This window comes from Durio zibethinus, chromosome 19 (assembly GCF_047325235.1).
Source record: "Durio zibethinus cultivar Kanyao isolate XHJ-2024 chromosome 19, ASM4732523v1, whole genome shotgun sequence".
Lineage (NCBI taxonomy): Eukaryota > Viridiplantae > Streptophyta > Magnoliopsida > Malvales > Malvaceae > Durio > Durio zibethinus.
The window spans coordinates 8770645-8792678 of record NC_143180.1 but is presented as its reverse complement, the minus strand read 5'-3'; the positions used below and the strand labels follow the sequence as shown (position 1 = coordinate 8792678).

The 22034-nt window shown below is 28.1% G+C and overlaps 1 protein-coding gene and 1 pseudogene across 1 annotated transcript; both read right to left on the bottom strand.

The window, feature by feature from the left end:
• Nucleotides 1-210: 210 nt before the first annotated feature.
• Nucleotides 211-2934, bottom strand: LOC111309888 (cytochrome P450 714B3-like; annotated as a pseudogene).
• Nucleotides 2935-3567: 633 nt separating this feature from the next.
• Nucleotides 3568-5444, bottom strand: LOC111309887 (putative O-methyltransferase 3). The gene is made up of 2 exons (XM_022908888.2): nucleotides 4637-5444; nucleotides 3568-4054 (listed from the first exon to the last, which is right to left on the bottom strand). The coding sequence occupies exons 1-2, from the start codon at nucleotides 5414-5416 to the stop codon at nucleotides 3743-3745; spliced, it is 1092 nt and encodes a 363-aa protein (XP_022764623.1). The 5' UTR covers nucleotides 5417-5444; the 3' UTR covers nucleotides 3568-3742.
• Nucleotides 5445-22034: the final 16590 nt, after the last annotated feature.

Below are 22034 nucleotides of genomic sequence, written 5' to 3'. Positions count from 1 at the left end.
ATCAAATTAGCTTCAGTTAAATTAGATTATTAAAAATTATAAAATTATCTTAATAATAAATTTTTAAATAAATAAATTTAATTATGTGTAGCATACGTGTTTGACAACTAATATACAACAATTACCAATAGTCATGTAATTTATTAGAAAAAATATTATATTTTTAATGCAAGAATCGAAATCATGATGACTTACGAAAAGACAAATGCCTCAAACCCTTCTAACTAAGAGATCCACACCAAATTCAGGCTCAACAATTAAATTCATAAATGGAGAATGTCTATATTTTGGTGAGAGCGAGAAGGTGAAGTTTGAGAGTACGAGAGCAAGAAATATCTTGAGTTCCGCCATGGCAAAGTGCTGCGCCAAACATGAACGAGGTCTGGTGCCAAATACACATGAGGAAGCTAACATGCACCATTGATTCCATTAAGAAACCTTTCGGGGTTGAATTTGTCGACATCAGATCCCCAAATGTAGGGGTCTTTGTAAAGTGTCACCAACATCACCCAAATACTAACTCTTTTTGGCACATGTATGCCCCCAAACTTCGTGTCTTGAACTGCCTCCCGAAACAGCACGCATACAAGACGGTAAAGGCGCAATTACTCATAGATCACCATTGTTAGCTGCCATATTTTTAAGTGATTATGAAAGTGTCAAACCAATTATAAAAGATAAAGCAGGATTATGCACATTTTGTCCATCAAAATAATCTTTTATTTAGGTGATACAAATAATAATAAAAATCCCAGGATCATGATCCTAAAACTGATATTTTTCACTATGTATATGTCCAAGAGTTTCGCTTACTGTTTTCATCTTGTGCAGCATATCGGAGCTTGGCAATTGGCCTCCACAAATTTCAAGAACCTCAGCACGAATTTTATCTTGCCACTCCGGATATAAGACCAACAACATCAAGGTCCAACTTGCCGTCACGGTACCATTTTCATGGGCCGGAAAACATATGTTCTTGCGGTTGTCAATAATAAAGTTGTCTATTGCATCTTGGCTTTGGAAAGCTATTTCTTTAAAACTCTGAAATTCTTTAGCCTGTTTGACTAAGAACTCAGCTAAGTTGATCATCCCTTTTCGAAAACTAATTTTGTTTTCTGAGAGATGGGATTTTCAAACTTTGTTTAACAAACTATAGACTTGTGGTTCAAGTCCAAGATTGTAAAAATCTTTAATCTCTGGGTTAGACAAATTGATTCCTTCAAGCAGTTGTTCTGTTGAAGAAACTATTTGAGAATAACTCATAGGTGTCCAGTCGTTTGGATCTTGAGCAAATTGTGAGTATTTTGATTGAATCCTCATGAAAGGGGGTCGATAAAGAGGTTGTTGGTACAGTTTATCTCTTGAAGATCATACTGATTTTCTTCCAAAGCAAAGAAATCAATATCTTGTTGTTTTAGCAGATTTGTTGATAGAAGGCTTTGGAAAGCTATTTCTTTAAAACTCTGAAATTCTTTAGCCTGTTTGACTAAGAACTCAGCTAAGTTGGTCATCCCTTTTCGAAAGCTGGTTTAGCTCCTTCAACGATCATTTGTAATATGTTCTTCTCTGACACTGATTTTTCTTTCACTTCATTCAGGATTAATGTGTGGACTTCTTTCTCTAATCTCCATATTTCTCTGTTGCTCTTGGTTGGGAGTGATCTAAATTTTACAAATTCAATCATCTCAATCAGTTTAACTAGACTTCCAGTGGCTAGGAGAAAACAAAGAAAAGGGGGTCGAACCTCAGTCCAGGTCTCCCTTGCAGATAACTTTCTTACATGCAATTTCTTGAAGTTCTCTGAGCTTTGAGATAGTCTCTTTCTAATTGCTTCCAAAACATGCTCTCAAGATGACTTCTCCAGAGAAGTTTCTCAAATATTCATCAATCTTTATGTCAGCTACTCCACCTTCAGAGTCGATCTTATTATTCCATTCGTTTATTAGCGCGATTGCAGACTGTACCATTAGTTTCATCATAACCTACACACCATGGATTATTATATTTCAATGATAGGTTCAAGAACTACCAAGAAAATTGATATAAATCAGATGAAAGAGGATAAAAATTTTTAATTATAGAACTTAAAATTGATTCCACGATGAACTCAGAGCTTAGTTCAGTAGGTTTATATACCACTCTTAAAAGGTGACATCTAATGGGTCTAGGGTTTAAATTTTATCACCTGCAACCCCTTCTTATTTCTAGACTGTGGCTTCTTTGTACCAAAAACAAATTGATTCCACTGTGATTATTGGGGAAGATAAGCATTTAGGTTAAGAGATACGCAAAAAAATTTTCGACATTTGGAGCATTCCTTGACCTTGTCCATGTAGAATTCAGGAGCCAGGACTTTCCTTTGATGTGCCCAAACTGCACCATTTGCATGTAGAATTCCCTCGCCATACAGCGGATCAAGCCCTTTTTTTTTTTTTTTGATAGGAAGGCCTTCCCAAGTCAAAAGAAGTGTGTGCAGTTATTTCTTTCACAACATCGGGGTGGCTCACATGCAAAACCTGTATGTTCCCCGTGGAGAATATAAATGTTGGATCTGAAAAAATTGACATAAACATTTCAGAACCTTTAAAACTTTTTGAGCAGTCAGATTGAAATTGAAGGCTAAATTATAAAGCTCATACCATACTGTTCTCTCCATTTATCAAGGAATGGTGAAACAATAGCAGAACAATTGTGGGTTATCACTTGTTTTCCTTCTTGTGCCAAATCTGATTCCTTGGATCCTGTCTTCCCCATTTCCAACATATTTACAATCAAGAATGATGGAGGAGGACCTCGAATCCCATGTTTTTGCAGCTTAGAACGGAGCCTTTCAGGCTTTAATACCAGTGAATCATACAGATATATGAGCATGCCGATCAATCCAACTAACAGGATAGTTGATGCAATCTTCACGAGCATAAACACCAACTCCATGGCGTTTAACTCTGTTTCCCCTGCTTTTCAATAATGGTTAATCATAGCTTTCATCTCTGTTTTCTTCTGTTTTTCTGTATTTTTTTTTTATTTTCATCAAGATTGGTTCAGAACGCATACTATTTCTTACTCGTTTATTAAAAAAGAACACAGTTTTTCTTATTTGTCATTGAAAATTATTTCTTCAGGTAGCTGATTATAATATCTATATGCAAATAGTCATCTGAATTAGTTAAGAACAAAAAGTATTAAAATTATCGTGTTTTCTCTCTTTCCAAACAGCTCACCATCGATTTAGAATAATAGAGCCACAAAAGTCGAAGCACTCTCTCTAAGACTCGTTATCCAAGTGAAAGGTTAGCCTGGCTCCTCCTATTTCTTCTCCAGGTCTTTATTTCACAAGAATTAGACATGCTAATTTTAAGTGCAATTTAGTATGATAGAAAAATTAATACGAACAAAAATTTTATATCAATTTAATAAAATAAAAAAAAATATTTTATATATATCGAAGTGAATATAAATTATGATACGATATTTGTATTTTATACATATTTTGTATAAAATAAACAAACATAAATATATGAATTTAGAGAAATTTGAGAACCAATTGGCATAGCCATTTTATTTAAGAACAAATTGAAAGGGAATGCTAGTACTAGTAATTAGCAACATCAACGATTCCAAAATGAATTGAAACAATAAATCTGATTAAAGTGAAGTGATGTTTTTATTTCATAAAGGATCATAGGATTAAGACAATAGAAGTGGAGATACAAGTATATAATAAAAAAAAGCAACAACCCTTTTAGGGATAAACCTCAATGAGAGATCTTAAACCAAGTATAGGAGTAATTTTATAGTCACTAAAACCAGCAGCATAAAACAGCTTAGCCCATTCTTCCTCCTTCCTCTCTCTTCCAGTGACTAACACCATCATCAGCATGTCGAAGAAGAGCTGCGTTTCAATGGTGGCTTGATCATTCGCTTTCTGATTCTCTATCAATACCATGTCTATTATAATCACCTTCCCTCTCACCTTGTCATGGCTTGAAATTGCCTCCTTACATCGCTTTAGAATCGTCAAGCATTCTTCATCAGTCCAGTCGTGCAATATCCACTGTTTAATTATAATTAATAGCCTCCTTAAAAAACGGTTCATTTCAAATTGACTTTTGAGCTAGTTATATAGTTAATTTACAAATTTTCTATTTCACTCTTCTGGCACTATTAAAAAAATTAGTCTATAAATAAATGTACATAAACTTGACCGAATAATTAATCTGTTAAGTACTAAATTTAATCTACCAATTTTTTGTTATATTGGCAGTGGAAGGATTCGAATCTGAACCTGCTTTAATATATCGAAATGAAACACAAATCAATCATTGAGCTAAATGTATGATTGTCAACTACATATTTGAAGTGAATTAGTTATATTTGCACCCTAATCTTTGAACTAATGTATGCAATTGAATTAGAACTTGGAGCTTAGTCTGAATAGTTCATCTAATTTCTTAGGAGTTGAATTTCAGCAAGGGTTCGATGCCCGATGCTTGCTATTTTCCTACCCTTTCTCCTCTAAGGTTCGATATCTTTGTATAGAAAAAATGTGTCCAATGGAATTTGTTGCGATTGGAGTTAATTTATTACAAGTAAAAATACCTATGAAAGAGATAATGAGAATAAATTTAATAAAAACCTTTAGTAAAACTGCGTCTGAGGCTGGAACAGCGTCAAACATGTCCCCTCCAACATATTTCAAGTTTCCACGGCCTTCCAGACCAGCAACAACATGAGGAAGATCAAACACAGTGCACTCCAAATGTGGAAATGCTTCCGCAATGGCCTTGGCTATGGTTCCTGTGCCACCTCCAACATCCACCAGGGATTTCAATCCCTTAAAAGCCCCCTTACACTTGTCAATCAGAACGCTAGTAACCAATCGAGCATCGCTAGCCATGGCCTCATTAAAAAAATTGCAAAGCTTTGGGTCATGGCCACCATAGTCCCAAAATGTCTTCCCATGCGCAGTATCAAATGGGGTAGGATCATCATTTTGGAACCAGGTGCCTAGAAAATGCCAAGGCTTTGTTAAAATGGGATCCAACATAGCTTTCAAAAACGGTGTTACACTGAAAGGATATCCCTTGAGCAGGAGACGAGAAGCGTTGGTAAGAACATACCCTTCTTCTTCGCCATTTTTGTCAAGCTTTTGATGTGCAAAGAAGCCCGAGTGAACTAGAATGCGCATGAGCCGGTAGATGCTGCATGCTTTGGAAGTGTTGATCGTCGGTAGTGCAGCAACCAGCTCCGTAAGGGTCATGGGCTTGCCGTGGTTTTGAATGATATCGGGAATGCCTAAATCAATTGCACATTTTAGAGACATGGAGTTTATGAAGTTGAAAATGTGGTTCCATACGTGAGCTTGAGCTTGAAGCAGCTCATTAACATGCTCTCCATTCACATTGAGCATATCCATCTTTTGGCCAAAGTGTTTTGTAATTTGCAGCTATGACCCAGCACTGCAATAAAATATGCTATTTATAGAGAAAAGAGTAGTGGAGTGGGTTGTTAGTATATGAATTAATCCATTAAATTAATATGACTTAAAAACATATGGCTGAATTAATTGATATTTCTAATAAATTAAACCTCTAGTCAAAAAAGGCGTGCTAAACAAACTTTGGACGTAATCTTTAAGTTTCATATCAAACTAGATTCACTAAATCTTCTCCTTTCATTAAAAATATATTCATTAAAAGAAAAATATGGAATCTTTAAAGGTCCTATATGGGACCGAACATTTTGGCTCTCGTATTTTATACATAAAATTATAAAAATGTATATTATGAAGGCAAATATTTTGTTGAAAGTCTTTTTTTTTTATCAATTTATGTTAATAGTCTTTGTTTATTATTTTTTTTTATCAATTTATAATAGTGAAACCGATTTTTTAATTAACACAAAGTATTTTTTTAAGAGGTAAACTAATTAGATATAGTTTTTTATAAAATATTGTGGGTTTATGGTAAAAAAAAAAGTGAAAAATTAGTGATCGAAATTGTTAGATTGATAGAACTTTATAAATAGACAAATACACCATAACTTTAAATTTTTCAAAATTTTCATGTAAATAATCAAATAAAAACTCTTAAATTATAATATGAGTATTAGTTTTTATTTTCATTCCTAGTCTTTATGTAAACCATTTTAGTTTTGAAGTTCACATATTTTATTTAAGAATTTATATGTTTTGCCATGATTTTATCTTTTATTATTAAAGTTTTTAATTTATTTACGCTTTTAGTGCATGATTCCTCATTAAAATAACAGAACTTGAATTTCTCTTTTCCAAAATCAAGAGCATTTAATTTATTTATTAACATTATAAAAAAATATGTAAATGATTTTATAAAAAAAAATCGTCACATTTTACAAACATTATAAAATTTAAAAACTATTAATTATATAAATTTTTTTATTTTTAGATAAGATGCAATGAATTAAAAAATCACAAATGGAAAGAAGAGATAATTATTAATTGAGGAGCCATTGATTTATTTTGGAAAATATATCTAAAAAGATCCACACAACATAGTATATATAAAAATAAATCTTAATGTTCTTGGGGAGCGATGCGTCCTCTAACTCTCACATAGCTCTGCCACTGTTCCTGGCTATACTTTGGATTTCGAATAAGAATAAAATCTTGTGCATCTTTTATATAATGTTGTTGGTTATGATTTAAGAAAATCTTATTATTAAGATCATGATAGCTATAATTTCATTTGTTAAGTCAAAAAGCTCTCAATCAAACAATCAATCAATCAACTACACAAGAGATATCAATTTAATTTAGTTCATCCTAATCAGCCTACATCCACGAAGAAGAAAAAGAGATTATATAGTTATAGAGAATTACAAACATACAATTATATCAATCAAAACTCACAATAATTACACATTGACTCTTTTATTCTTCTCTAGTCCTATAGAATATTTTTAGTCCAAACAAATACATACCAATATGATTTACCATACTTATTTGGACCTTCTTATTCTCATCTTGTTCACTCAAACATACACTCCTAACCCTTCTAATCTTTTCTAGTTCTATGGGGTCTCTATTAATAAAACCTTGCAAGCCTCTTATATTTTTTTTCTCATATCTAACTCTATAAAGACTTCACCTATTTATAAGTATACTAACTTATCTATTAAGAATCCATTTCCTTTTAAAATTCTCTTTTTTTATAAGTTTTTCTTATCCATCAAATAATATTTACCTAATCCTACCTTGAATAAATCTCTATCCACATCTCCTATAGGATTTGAGTTATTATTACTAACACTTACCAGGGTCTAATTTTTAAGACAAAAGGATTTTAACCCTTGATATCTCTAGTAAGAGTAGGAATATGTGACACAAAGAAGAAAGTTTTGATAATTAGGTAAGTTAAAATTAATCCTATATAAGTGTGTAAAAAGTAAAGATAAAATATCGAAAGATAATGATAAAGTATTGAAAGGACAAGAAAAAGTACTTGAAAAATTAAGATAAATGTAATAGCATATGGATTGTAGTTCTTAAAAGTTATTTTATATTATTTTAACTCATATTTATACAATCAAATTGAATCCTAATTATTTGGTGGCTAAAATTGCTACTATCCTCTTCCTTGCCTTCACCATTAAAAAAACAATCCCCAAGCTACTCTCCACTCCATGCAACTGCCAGTTGATTTTAGCTATAACCACTTCTGAATCTTATACCTTTAAGCCAAAATACTTTAGCTAACAACTTATAACTGTCCTTGATAAAGATTAAAATATCTTTGCCATTTACTGAATTTGCTTTAGCATAATCCCACTTAGCAATGTGTTAGGATATTAAGAAATTAACCATATTGAATTTTTCTTAATCCCTTGATTATGGTCTTATTTGAATCAAATTTTTGAATTATCGCAAAGCACTAATTACTTATAACTAACCAAGTTTGTCACTTTATTAGATTTTCTCTACTAAGGCCTAACTTAGTATTGTTGTTAAAAGTAGCTTTTGAGTTCCAAAGCTATTTTTAACCCAACCTTAATGCTAAACAATAAAAAAAATGACTTTTCAGTTTAAACTTTTTATTTTGCAACCCAATCCAAAAAACTACTTAAGAGGTTTTTTTGCTAAAAAGCACTTTTAGGGATAAAAAAAATACTATATTATCCTATTTTTTAATATTTTATTATTTTATGCATTATTTTAAGATATTTCAATTACATACAACATTTTTGAACAACAATACTAAACACTTTAAATTTTTAACCACAATTTTCTTATCAAACTTTTTAAATCTAACTTCCAAACCCAAACCTTTTCTTGTTGCAACAACTATGGGTGTAAATGATACATTAGTACTTGCAAGCTATTAGGGTTTGATTCGAATAAAACTCAAATTCGGTTCGATTATTATCGAGTCAAGCTCGAGCTCAAGTAGCTTGACTTATTAATCGAGCTGAGTTTGAGCATTTTTATACCTGACTCGAGTAGCTCGCGAGCCTAATCGAGCAAGCTTAAGTAGCTCAATTTTTATTTTGAGTTGAGCTCGAGTTAGAAAAATAAAACTCAATCGAGTTCGAGTCGAGTTTTGAGTCTCAAATTTTGAATCGAGCTCGAGCTCGAGCTTAATACTATATCGGCTCGAACTCAATCGATTACACCTCTAGCAACAGCAATACTAAATTATGTAACAAAACTAACCATTATAGAATGCCTATCACATTAATGAAAATTATGGATATCCATATATATATATATACATATATATATGTATATATTAATATGACAAATTCATTGATATGTTATTGTCTTATAGATTTAATCTATAATTGATCTTATCTAAAACTCATATTAAGGAGTACTTGCGCAAAACGTAAACATATTAGTTGAAAGATTATATTACCTAGGAGTGTATTTTATATTTTACATGTTTTATTGCAATCGTTACATATATTTAGGTTATTTTAGATTATTTAGGTTATTTAATAATTTAGCATTTTGAGTTCTTTTCAAATATTAGGTTTTTTTTTGTTACTATTAGTATCTTGCAAGATTTTGGGTTTAGTTATAAATACTTAGTTACTTTAGTTTCAATTGGGTTTTTAATATTAAATATTTGAGTTATTTTGGTATTGAGATTTCTCCTCTATTAATTTCGTCTATTTTTTCCCTAAGATTTTTGTTTCTCCCTCGTTCAATTTCCTTTGTTTCTTTCTAATCGCTTCAAGCAAGATGGGTTAAGTGTGAAATGCATTGGGTGTGTTGTGTGATCGCAACATGCTTTTAAAGTTAAAAGCAAAATTATATAAAATAACTATAAGGCCTACATTACTATATAGAACTAAGTGTTGAGCTATTAAGAAAAAACATGAAAAGAAAATGAGTGTAACTATAATGAGGATGCTTAGATAGATGTGTAGTAAGACTAGAAGAGACAAAATTAAAAATGAAAAGATTTGAGAAAAATTAAGAATATTTCGAATTGATGAAAAAAATAAGAAAGGTTCATTTGAGAACATAGGCGTATTTGTACACTAGTTAGGAGAAATGAATTTGTAGATTTAGGAGAGATTAAAACTTCTAGAGGTAGATCACGAAAGACATAGATGTAAGTATTAAAAAAATGATATAGCCATTAAGAAAGTAGATTAAAAGGTGATAGTTGACAAAAAAGAGTAGTGTAAGAAGATTCAAAACTACGATCTAATATGATTCCCTTTATTGGCCTTTAGTATAGCAAACTCCAAAGTTATGAGATATAAAACTTAATTTTTTGTTATTGTTATTATTGCTTTTATTCATTTATCAATTTCTCCATTTATTTCGATATTTTACTTATCTCTCTACTCATCGAAAAGCACAAACTTTTTATTTTAAAGATCATTTTTTAGCTTCCATGGTATTGCCTAATTGAAGAAATTACGTACATTTTTATGAAAAAAGATGTCAATGGATAAGACATAGACATATAGAACATTCTCCATCCTTATCCCTAGTTTTTTATATTGTACAAATTCTTGTACCTATACCCAACAGGTATTTCAAATTCATTTCTATTCCCATCTCTGTGGATAATTCCCATGCCCATGAAATTTTTAAAAAAATAAAAAATATTTTTTAGCTTTTTTATTTTTATCTTGCACATTTAAATAAATTTTTTTATAAATATGTATTTTTTAAGTACAAATATATTAATTTTAATAAATCTAAAATAAATTTTATACTATTAAATATATAGGGTATAATTACGAATATAGTATGGGTATCATATTACTCATCTCCGTACTTGTATCCAACAAAAAATTTAAAACTATACTCATTACTATTTTTATTTTCAAAATTTAATACCCATCTATATTAAGATAAAAAAATAAAATTTTGCATCATGTTTGGATAAAATTTACATTCTTACATATAAAACCACGTGTTTAATGTTACAAAGCTATAATTTCGTCCTCATAATTTCACACTTGAAAGAAATAAAAAAAGAGAGAAAGAAAACTTTTCACATGTTTCTCAAGGTCGACCGGGGAGACCCTTATCAATGGTGTCACATGTTTCTAAAGGCAGAAAACTTTTCCATGATTTTTAGATAAAAGAAAAATGAGAATCCAATAGGGAGCAGGGGTAAGTACTACACCTATCGTTTGATATGAATGATGTCGTTTTGTGTCTTATAAATGATTTCAGTTGAACTATTACGAAGAATAGACAGCAATCAAACTATATAGATGGTCCCTACTGCGATCGAATTTTAAGGCCCCGTTTGAATCCATCGAAGTGCCTCGCTGTATGGTGTGGTGTAGTTTTTGGCCTAAATCGTGTTGACCACTCGTTTGGATTCCTAAGGGTAGGCTGTGGCATGGACGTGAGAACATTCTCACCGGCCTAAGTCCTAGATGACTATTTGATGGAGAATTCTCCTTGATCAATTGGGCTTTTTTTTTTTTTTTAACTAGCTAGGAAAGCTGATTAATCTTCTTTTTTTATTATTTTTATTTAATTAATTTATTTAAAATTATGAAAATAATGTTATTAATTAAACATAATAAATAAATTTTATCATTATAAAATAAATCAATAAAAAAAAATATATTATGAACTAAAATTAAATTTATTTTATGATTATTATTTTAACTAAAAATAGATAACCGCATAATTAATAAAAAATAAAAATCATATTATTTGATATATTATTATTTTTTTATTTTAATTATTTAAAAATTTTTATTTATTATAGAAATAATTTAATTTTTTAATTATTTATTATTTTTATAAATGTTAAATAATTTAAAATTTTTATTATCTAATATTTTTAATGATTTTTTTTCTTCTCACTATAATTTATCTCACCATCACTATTGATTTTGCATGTAAAAAAAATCCAACCACCATTAATTTTTAATCTGATTGCAATTATAATTAATTTTACTTATACCGTTATTTTCAATTTAACACAAATCCAAATTAACTTAAGTATTTGATTAGTATCAATTTAACACCAATCCAAATCACCGTCACTATTGATTTTGCAGGTAAACAAATATCCGATCACCATTAATTTTTAATCTCATTGCAATTATAATTAATTTTACTTATACCATTATTTTCAATTTAATGCCAATCTAAATTAAGCTTAAGTATTCGATTAGTATCAAATTGGGGTTTTATTTTTTTTATTTTCAAAAACATACTTTTTATTTTATTTTAAAAAATATGAAATATATTTGGCAAGTATGTAATGAAAATAATATATATGGTTGATGTGAATTAGATTTATTCATGAGTTGAATAAGAATTTTTCAAATTAAATTCGAATTAGTCCAACTAAAACACCAATTTATTAAAAGTTATTTTTATTTAATTTAACTTTAAAATATTTAAAACTATTCAAATATCAACATAAATAAATTTAAATATCTAATAATATTGTAAAAATTGGATAATAACAACGCTAAATGAACGGAGGAATCAGTCGTTGTTAAAATTTGAAGGTATCAACCAGTAACTGCTGAGATCTGAATGTGTAATTTTTTCTTATAAATGATTTACCTTAAACTACCAAAATGGAAAAACTGGGGCTTCAATCAAACTATATGCCATGCTTACTTTTTTTAAGCATTTTTACAAACGAAGTCAAAATTAAAAAGAATTGGAGAAGAGAAATTTCACAAGTATGGAAAATCAAATATTAATTTTTTTTAAGTTGCTAGAACCAATTAGTTTAAATCTCATATTTTTTAATTCCTTTTCCATAAAATCCTCATATACAATTGTTAATTTTTCTTTTCATAAAAGTTTATCATTTACAATATTATATTATAATTAATTAATTAATTAAAATTTGAAATAATGTAGAATCTATCAAAATATTATATAAAATTTATATTTATAAGTGACAACTCCTTACATATTTTTTTATTATTAAATAATTATAAAATTATAATAAATATAATTAGAGGTTGGATGTCTCCTATGTGGAAAACGTTTTGATTCCATTCGGCGTGTCGCACACTTCATGATTTATTACATCATACCACTTTTGATTTATGATATAATATATCTTACCACTTTGGTTTGTTATGGAATAAGCCATTCGTTACTTAAACAGTAAATTGGAACTAAAAGGTCAACACATTTGAGTCATAATTAATAAGCCAAAATGATTTTGGTTAACAAAGGAATTGACCAGAAATCCCAACAAATGGCTATTAAATTATCATTATGCCTCAACTTTACATGTGACAAACCAAACAAATACGATATAGTATATCTTTTTTTTTTTAAGTTTTATTGTTATTCTATTGAAAGATCATTGACTTGTTTCTTTCAACTTGTTATTGCCCTAGTCGTCTCTTCCCCTCATGTCCTCCTTTTTCCTTTTTAACAACTCTTTGATTTGAACAAAGAATTAAATAAGATCTTAACAAATTAAAATTTATCTGCATATACTATTATGTATTCAAGACATTTAGCAATGAAATCAGCAATTAAAATTAGATAATTTAATGGTTTATGAGAAAATATTATACAAAACAGTTATGTTACATTAGCATATATCACTTTCACTCAAATTATATCATATAATCACATTATTAAAAAAGTAAACCATTTATTACACATCATGAGATAATTAAATGGTAAATATTTATTTCAATATATTCATTAATAATTTTGTAATAAATAATTAATTTTTTAATAATGTGCCAACCTCAAAATTATGGGATATAATGTTTAGTTTGTTGTTGTATTTTTTTAATAATGTGATTATGTTATATAATTTAAATGAAAATGATATATGCTGACATGATGTAATTATTCCATACAATCATTTTTCATAATTTAAGGACTTGTTTTCATCAAATATAAGAGCATTTAAAATTAAACTTTAATTTCATGCAATAAAAGATCAAAGATTTTATTTTCATTTTGAGTAAAATGAGGGATTATTTGGGTATTATTCTTTAAATCTAATATATACAACATCTACAAGATGATGAACCAAAAAGATCTAAACGATGGATTGCATAAATGTTTCTAATCTATGTGACATGCCTTTATGCAATGTATAAAAGTTCCAATAGTGATATAATTCTATATGTCATATAAAGTACTTATCAAATTGCCCTTACACTAGATTATATAGTTTGGGCATAGCAATGGACTGTATTTATATAATTAAATTACACTATAATGTCATATAATAATCCTAAACTAAGCATAAAATCATGCATATCTAACGTCTGCACGCAATTTGTAAGCGTGCTTCACACTTTAATTCATGCTGCACGCAATTTGTAAGCGTGCTTCACACTTTAATTCATGCTTAAAGCGATTAAGAATTACCTTGATTGTTGATTATATTGATTTTGATAGAGTTCTGCCCTGACTGAGAGAGCCTCTGGATCTTGGTCAATCATCGGATAGAGCTTCAATTGAATTGGAACTTTTTGAGGCAGACTTTAGGTCAAATAAGGACTCTCCAGATGAGTTTGGACCCACAGATCTTGGTCTCCTTGGTTTAGGCTTCCACGAGCTTGGGTCATTAATATTTCTTTGGCTGAAATTTGAACTCCTCGAGATTCTATAGGCTGGTGTAAACACGAAATTTTGCACCTTAGTAACCTAGGAATTACAATTGTTTTTGAAGGCCTAAAATCATTTTTGGGCTTTTGGAACTTTAGGCAGGTTGGAATTGATGGGATAATGATACAACAAATGTATTTAGGAAAGCATTTTGGTTGCGTTTGGATTGTGGAATCTAAAACTTTCCTTTTGCATTCGAAATATAATATTTCTATAGTGTTAAAAAGAAAAAAAAATAGTCTAAAATTAGAAACTCTCTTCTGTTTAAGATCTTTTAAAATTCTTGATGGAATGTACGTTGCCGTCAATAATTGGTATTTATAATTCATTATACCCTTCAAAATCATATAAATTGTATCATAAACTAAGGCTTCATCTAACATGCACAAAGGCATTTGAAACCCAATGTTTGACACCAAGCATTAGAAATTAGAAAATTTCTTTTTTTTACAAAATAGAAATTAAATCAATTATTTTAGTTTATTTGTAATTGACCTTTTTTTACAATTAATTAGTTTATTTTTAATTGACTCTTTCACAATCAATATGATTTTATTTCATTAATAGTTAATATTTAAAACACTTTAAGTATAAAATTTTAATTACACAGGTAAGGCTAAAAAGGTGACACATGTCCTTAGGTATATTTAAAAATATAAAAAAAATCTAATTAAAAAAAGAAAATGGAGCATGTGTCACTTTCTTAATTCCATTTTTATAATTAAAATTTTATATTAACAGTGTATCAAATACTAACTCATTAATAAAGTGATGAGAAACTTCGTAGGAAGGGACTTTGACGAGTAGAAAAGAAAGGTTATGGATCTTAATTTAATGACAATAATATCAGATCTTTTTTTTTTTAAAAGGTGAGTTCATTATTTTTAAAATATTTAAATTCACATAAATAACTTTTACTAATGAATCTTTTAAATTGAAAATAAATAAATCAAATATTCAGATGCAAATCTTAGAGAAAGTTAATTTTTGTGTTTTTTTATTATTTTTACAAATACAAATTTAATTACACAATCTTAAATATATTTTTGTAAATCAAACAAAATTTAAAGGAATTCAAGAAATAATTAAACTTTCCAAATATAGAAATAAAGAAGTGCTTTAATCGAATTAACCCTTTGCTTAAAATAGTTATTATACTTACATTGGTTTAAAATAAATTTTAAGATGTTATTATTTGATAAATTAGTTTTAAATTTTATATAAGTAGAATGCATAGAGTGAAAGTGAAGGAAAAAGAGTATTGTTGGCTTTTCATCAGCATAATCTAGCTATTACATGTTAAACTTGTAATATAATAGATGGATTTTGAGAAAGTAAATGTCATTTATTATCATAATAGATGACATTTGAAAAAATAAACATCATCTATTATCATAATAAAAAATATAAAATTTACATTTAAATTTATATAGGTTTAATATCATGTATAATTCCTAAACTATAGTAAAATATTCAATATGATACTTGAACTTTAAAAATCTATAATGTTTTACCTAAACTATGAATCTATTAACTAATTTGGTACTTAGAGGGTTATTAGTTCACCACATGTCATCATTTGAAGTTAGCTATGTTAGCAATAAGTATCACATTAGTTAACAGATTCATAGTTTAAGTATTACTTTAAAAATTTTTTAAATTTAAGTTTCACACTGACATTTCATTATAGTTTAAGGGTAATTCATAACATTAACCCAATTATATATATATAATAGATTACGTTTGAAAATGTAAATGTCATCTATTATCATAATAGAAGACATTTTAAAAAGTAAATGTTATCTTTTATCATAATAGATAACGTTTGAAAAAGTAAGCTTCATCTATTATTGTAATAAAAAGTATAAAATTTATGTGTTAAATCTATATATAATAGATGATGCTTGAGAAAGTAAACTATCATTTATTATCATAATAGATGATATTTGAAAAAGTAAACATTATATATTATAATATTGAAAAAGTAAAATGTTATATATTATCATAGTTTTAAACACCCATTTTAGTCCGAGATCTTCTAATTTTTAAAATTTGGATTTGGATTTGGATTTTTTAAATGGATTATACTCCGACCCATTTGAAAGTTAAGTCACAATTGGACCTTTGTCTAAAAAATGTAATGCCATGTTATTGATTCTTTAATTAGATTTGGTTTAAAGCCCAATTCTTGTTTTATTTCTTTTGTCTTCACCTTTTCATTTTTATCTTTATTTTATTTTTTATTTTGTTAAAAAATGAATAAGATAAGATAACACCAAAAAATCAAATAATCAAAATGTTTTATTAGGATTAATTATTTTAATTAATTAAAATTAAAATTAAAAAATAAAAAAGTTTTACTACTATGGCTCACTTTTTCTTCTCCCAACTCCATAACTACCACTTTCAACTTTGTATTTTTCCTCATGTATTACCCTCTCTGACTTTAACACAATTGGTGAAAGATTTGACACCTAAACAACTCAACATTGCAGCATCCAAAAAGTCAGCATACTCTTCCCCTAAAATCATCACTTTATCATCTCCCTAAAGGTAGCATTGGACATTTCAACTATGCAAACCATGGTTACAACAAGGTGCTAAAAAACAATTTTCTAAATTCTAACTCTACCAAAATGTAATGGGCAAACCAACAGTCATTACCAATTCATCGTGATCATCACATTTACCACCATTAACAACACACCTTTATCCACTAAAAAAAAACCCAATTGAAACCCCTACTTGAAGGCCACTCATTGCCAACCCAACCCTACTGGCATTAACAACCAAAAGCCTCTAATTAATCCCATTTTCAACCACTACACATACCATCTTACCCAGTACTAAAACCACCAACAGCAAGCTCTATTCTCCCTAAACAACTCCATTGTGAACTACCCATGACAACAACTCATCACCAGCAATGCCACACAATTATGCCTCAAGCCTAATTGAATGCTCACTGTTTTAACCACCATCGATAGCCCTTTCAATGAACTTTTTATTGTATTCATCACCATCATAGACCTTCACCAAAAAACACCTAAACTTAGCCCTAAAAGAATACATACACATCCATTTGGCCTCCCTAAGAACCACCCATTGTCACCACCCAAAAAAAAAAAAAGACCAACACATCCTTGGGATCCAAGGAACACAATGCCAACATCGAATATTAAAAAAATAAAAATAAATAGTAAATTACACTCATTGACAAGAATAGACTTGCAACATTTTACCTCAGTTAGTTGTATTAGAAAAGAATAATACGAACATATACAAGAAAGCTCATCCTCATTGTTTTTATGATGGAGAGTTGATTTTGAAAAAGGTTCTCCTAAATCAATATGATAGTAGGGAAAAATGGATGCCAAATTGAAAAAAATCCATATATAGTGAAGAGATGGGTGAAGCATTAATCTTGGCAAAAATGGATAGAGATAATCTACCTAACTTGATAAACTCAGATGTTGTGAAAAAGTCCTTTACTTTAAAAGAGAAAAGAAAATAAAAAAAAAAAGAAAGACTTAAATTGAAAACTCAAAAAGTGTGGTTTGAGTTTGATAAAGGATATCAAAGTTGAAAACTTAAAAATATGACTTAGATATAAAAAAAAAAAAAAAAAGCACAACATCACTCAAAAATCTCTCAACACAGAGGGAAGTGATTTGATGAGTTAAAAAAGATCAAGAACTTTAGTTGGATTGAGTTTTTAAGAAAGAATTTTTATTCATGATTATCTGATTATGAGGATACTTATGACCCACTTTGGTCGATCTTTGTAATCCTTTTATTTCCCATGATTGTCTTATTGACAAATTTATTCCCTCAATAAGAGAAATCCATTTCTTTATTTTACTGCTTACCCTTTGATATAATTCTTTTCTTTATTCCATTGCCTTTTTTTTTATGTCACTTTTCTACCATAGTTAGAAGAATTGTGTGATTGCATTAAATTTGTCACAACGTTGAAATGATAATGAATGAATGAATAGTAACATGAAATATTCATGTTTTATTTCAAAAAGCTAAGAGCGATAGAGGCAAATGAAATGAGGAAACAAAAACCTGGTAAGACATTGATATTAGAGATCTCTATAAGAAGAAAAAATATTTGTTGAAACTAAAAGATGAAATGGAACAAGGGCTAGTTTGGTTTAATGCTCAATTATGATTTGCTCAAAAGTTAAAAATGAAAATGATCAAATGATGAAAAAGAAATAAGAAAGCAAGAGGTTTGAGAACTTTTTTACCATGATTAGATATGCATTACATGTATTGCATCCATAGCATTTGATGCATGCGTGCTAGGAAATTTACTTTTTTTTTGGAAAACTTTTCAAAGTTTTGATCCTTAGTTGAAGGAAATATTTAAAGATGAAATTGCAATATTTCAAATCTTCTATTTGGTTGAGGTTATTTTAATTTTTTGACTTTAGCTTAGTTTAGTTCGTTCCATTTTCAAAGCCTTGACTCTATCCAGGTTATTTTATTTTTTGACTTTGGATCAGTCTAAGCCATTCTATTTTCAAAGCCTTGGTTTGTTCTAGGTTATTTTATTTTCCTTCAACTCAATCTAAGTTATTTTATTATTAGACTTTGATTTAATCCATATCAAATTATTTTTAGGCTTTGGCACAATCTAGATCACTGTATTTTCAAACTTCGACTTAGTCAAGGTTGTTTTAATTATTAGGCTTCAACTTAGTCAAGGTCCTTTAATCATTAGACTTCAATTTAATCCAAGTCATTTTGTTTTCACACTTTGACTTTGTCCAAGTTATTTTATTTTTAGACTTTATCTCAATCTAGATCATTTTATATTTAAACTTCGATTTAATCCATGCCAAATTGTTTTTAGGCTTTGGCACAATCTGAGTCATTTCTTTTAAACTTCAACTTCATCTAGATTTTTTTAATTCTCGAAGTTTGGTTCATCCATGTCATTTTACTTTCAGACTTTCGTTTAATCCAACTTATTTTGTTTTCACACTTTGGCTTACTCTAAGTTGTTTTATTTTCAAACTTCAACTCAATCTATGTCATTTCAATCTTGGACTTTGATTCAATCTAGGTCACTTTACTTTCAAACTGTAATTTAATCTAGGTCAATTAAGTTTCAACTCAGTCCAAATCATGATTTAAATTCTTTTAGAATTGTTTGTCTTTTTTTAAAAGAGTTTTTGAATCTTTCTTCGATGGTTCTTTGGGCAAGTTAGGCTTCAATGTAATGCTTGTCTTTTATCTTTACATAAATTTTTTTCATAGAAAATATATAAAAAGGGGCAATTATAGACACCTATGTTAGTCCTAGTTCTTTTAATTTTCAAAATTCAGATTTAGATTTTCAATTAGATTATAATCCAACCACGTTAAAGTTAAATTATAAGTGAACCTTTTTCTAAAATAATGTTGGGCCACGTTATTGATTCCTATTGGATTCGATTTAAAGCCCAATTCTTGTTTTATTTCTTTTGTTTTATCCTTTTCATTTCTTAACTTTATTTTATTTTTATTTTGTTAAAAATCTGAATAAGATAAGATAACACAAAAATAGTAAAAATCAAAATGTTAAAGTAGAAACATGATTGAATGAAAGTGCTTTTGAAATTCAAAATAATTTAGATCAAGCCTTTTTCTTTTTGAAATCCCTTTTCTTTTGAAATCAAATTTAAGATTAACGAAGATAGGATTTTTTTTTTTAATTTTGAAACCTAGATTAGTTTTAATCTCTACTGATATCGATCTTTATATAAACCCATCACAATAACACAACAAGACGAATATAACAAGAGAGAAAATTTAGACATAGTCTATAGTGATAAGAAAATGAGTGTTTGTCAGTGCTTAGTTTGCATTTGGAGAGATAAGTTTTTGTTTTAGTTAGTTTGATTTTCGAAAGTCTAGTGTGTTAGAGGAATCTAGGGTGTTTTAGAGTTTTTTGGAAAAAATTGAGGTTTTTTGGAACTTTTTTTTATTTGTATCATAGTTTTCAACAAACACTCCAACGAAGTTTAAAGATTCCAATGAGCCTTTGAATTTTTTGGAGATCAAAAACTAGATTCTAGAGAGAGAGGCAAAGAAATAATTTAGGTGGAAGAAAGATAAGGAAATAGGAAAGTGAAAGAATGAAAAAAAAAAAAAAAGCCTTTTATACCTAGCTGAAACTACTAAGTTTTAAGCTTTGAAAAACCATGCAATGACTCGACTCGGTCGCCAATTGAACCACAACCTATTTAGCCATCCAAGTTGCCAAGCTAAGCCGTTGACCTACTAACCAAGCTGTTGGTCAAGCTAAAAATTTTGGTAATTTTTTTTCAATTTTTATTTTAATTTATCTATTTATTTTATTATTATTCTGTTTATTTGGATTAAGTAATTTTGAAAATAAAATTATTTTGAAAATACTAAGGAAACAGTTGATTATCTATCCTTCCTTGAAATAAAATTGTCTAAAAAAATTAAGGAAAAAATTGAGATATCAATCTTTCTTTAAAATAATGTTTCTTAAAAACGAAAAGAAAAATGTTGAAATATCAATTTTTACTTAGAATACGATTATTTTGAAAGTGTTAAAGAAAGAGTTGAAATATAATTTTCTCTTAAAATAACATTTTTTAAAAAATGTTAAGGAAAGAATTAAAATTTAATCTTTCCTTAAAATAATTGTTTTGGGAAAAAAGTAAAAATATTAATTTTTCTTAAAATTAAATAATTTTGAAAATTTTAAAGAAAAAGTTGAAATATCAATTATTTTGTTGAAATTAAATTTCTAAAAAATGTTAAGGAAAAAGTTGAAATATCAATTTTTTCTTGAAAAAAAAATATTTTGGAAATTAATTTTTTTTAAATTATTAAAAAATTAAATTATCAATTTTTCTTTAAAATCAAATTTTCTAAAAATCTTACAAAATAAAATAAAATTTTGAATCTTCCACTAATAGAATTACTTGTAATTGCAATTTCTATGTAAATTTTAGGTGATGGAATATTCTTACATTTCTATCAAAATATTGAAGTAATTTAAAAGGATTTTCCAACATCAAAGATTCCAATAAAACTTGAAGTTTTGTAAAAGCTTTTGAATATGAGGATGTAGCCCTTTTAAGAGAAACAAATGTTTTGTTGAAAACTCTTGAGATGAGAATTTTTATTTTGTCTAAACATTAGAGTAATTTAAGAATAATTTTCAAAATAAAAATTATTTTGATATTTTTTTTAATGTTTTTACGGCTTTATGGATAACATGAAATTTAGTTGATATCATCTTTTGATGGACGTTGTGAGAATACTATAACTTTTCCTACATATAACCATACTTGCAAACCTATTTGGGTTTCATATACTAAAATCTACTCTTTTAAGGAACTTGAGTTAAACTTAGGATCTTCTTAAAAGATGATAGATTCAATTAGGTAACCAATCGCACTTAAATAAAAAATATTGGTGGTAACTCAATGTTTTACGTTTTGTGATCAAGTTTTTTGGACTTGTACGTTATAATAATAATAGAAAATATAAAATTTATATGTTAAATTTATACATATATATATATAATTAGTAGTAAACAAAGTTACATGTGATATAAATATATAAATTAATTTAATTAAATCACTTACAAGTTAAATAAATATATTAAGAAAATGTTAAATAAATTGGCTTTTTAAATGATTTTATGAATATCAAGTGTTATTTATATGTCATCAATAGTAATATAGTAAAACTATTCATCAGGTCTTAAATTTTAGAAATCAAATATAAAAATCTTGCATTCCTTTATGTTAAAACCAAATGCAATAATCTTCCATTCTCTAGAATCTATCAAGTGATTTAGAGGAAGTTACTTTTCTAATCAAACATTCCTTTAAAAAATTTTTACTTCAATTATAAAATGTTGTCTTACTATAGGTTTCATAACTTCTCAAATGTAAAGTATTAGAAAAGCTTTATATGATTG

Coding starts and splice junctions, on each gene's coding strand:
- LOC111309887 (XM_022908888.2), bottom strand. CDS start 5,416: ATGGATATGCTCAATGTGAATGGAGAGCATGTTAATGAGCTGCTTCAA. Junction 4,055..4,636: donor CAGACGCAGTTTTACTAAAG/GTTTTTATTAAA, acceptor ATAATTAAACAG/TGGATATTGCACGACTGGAC.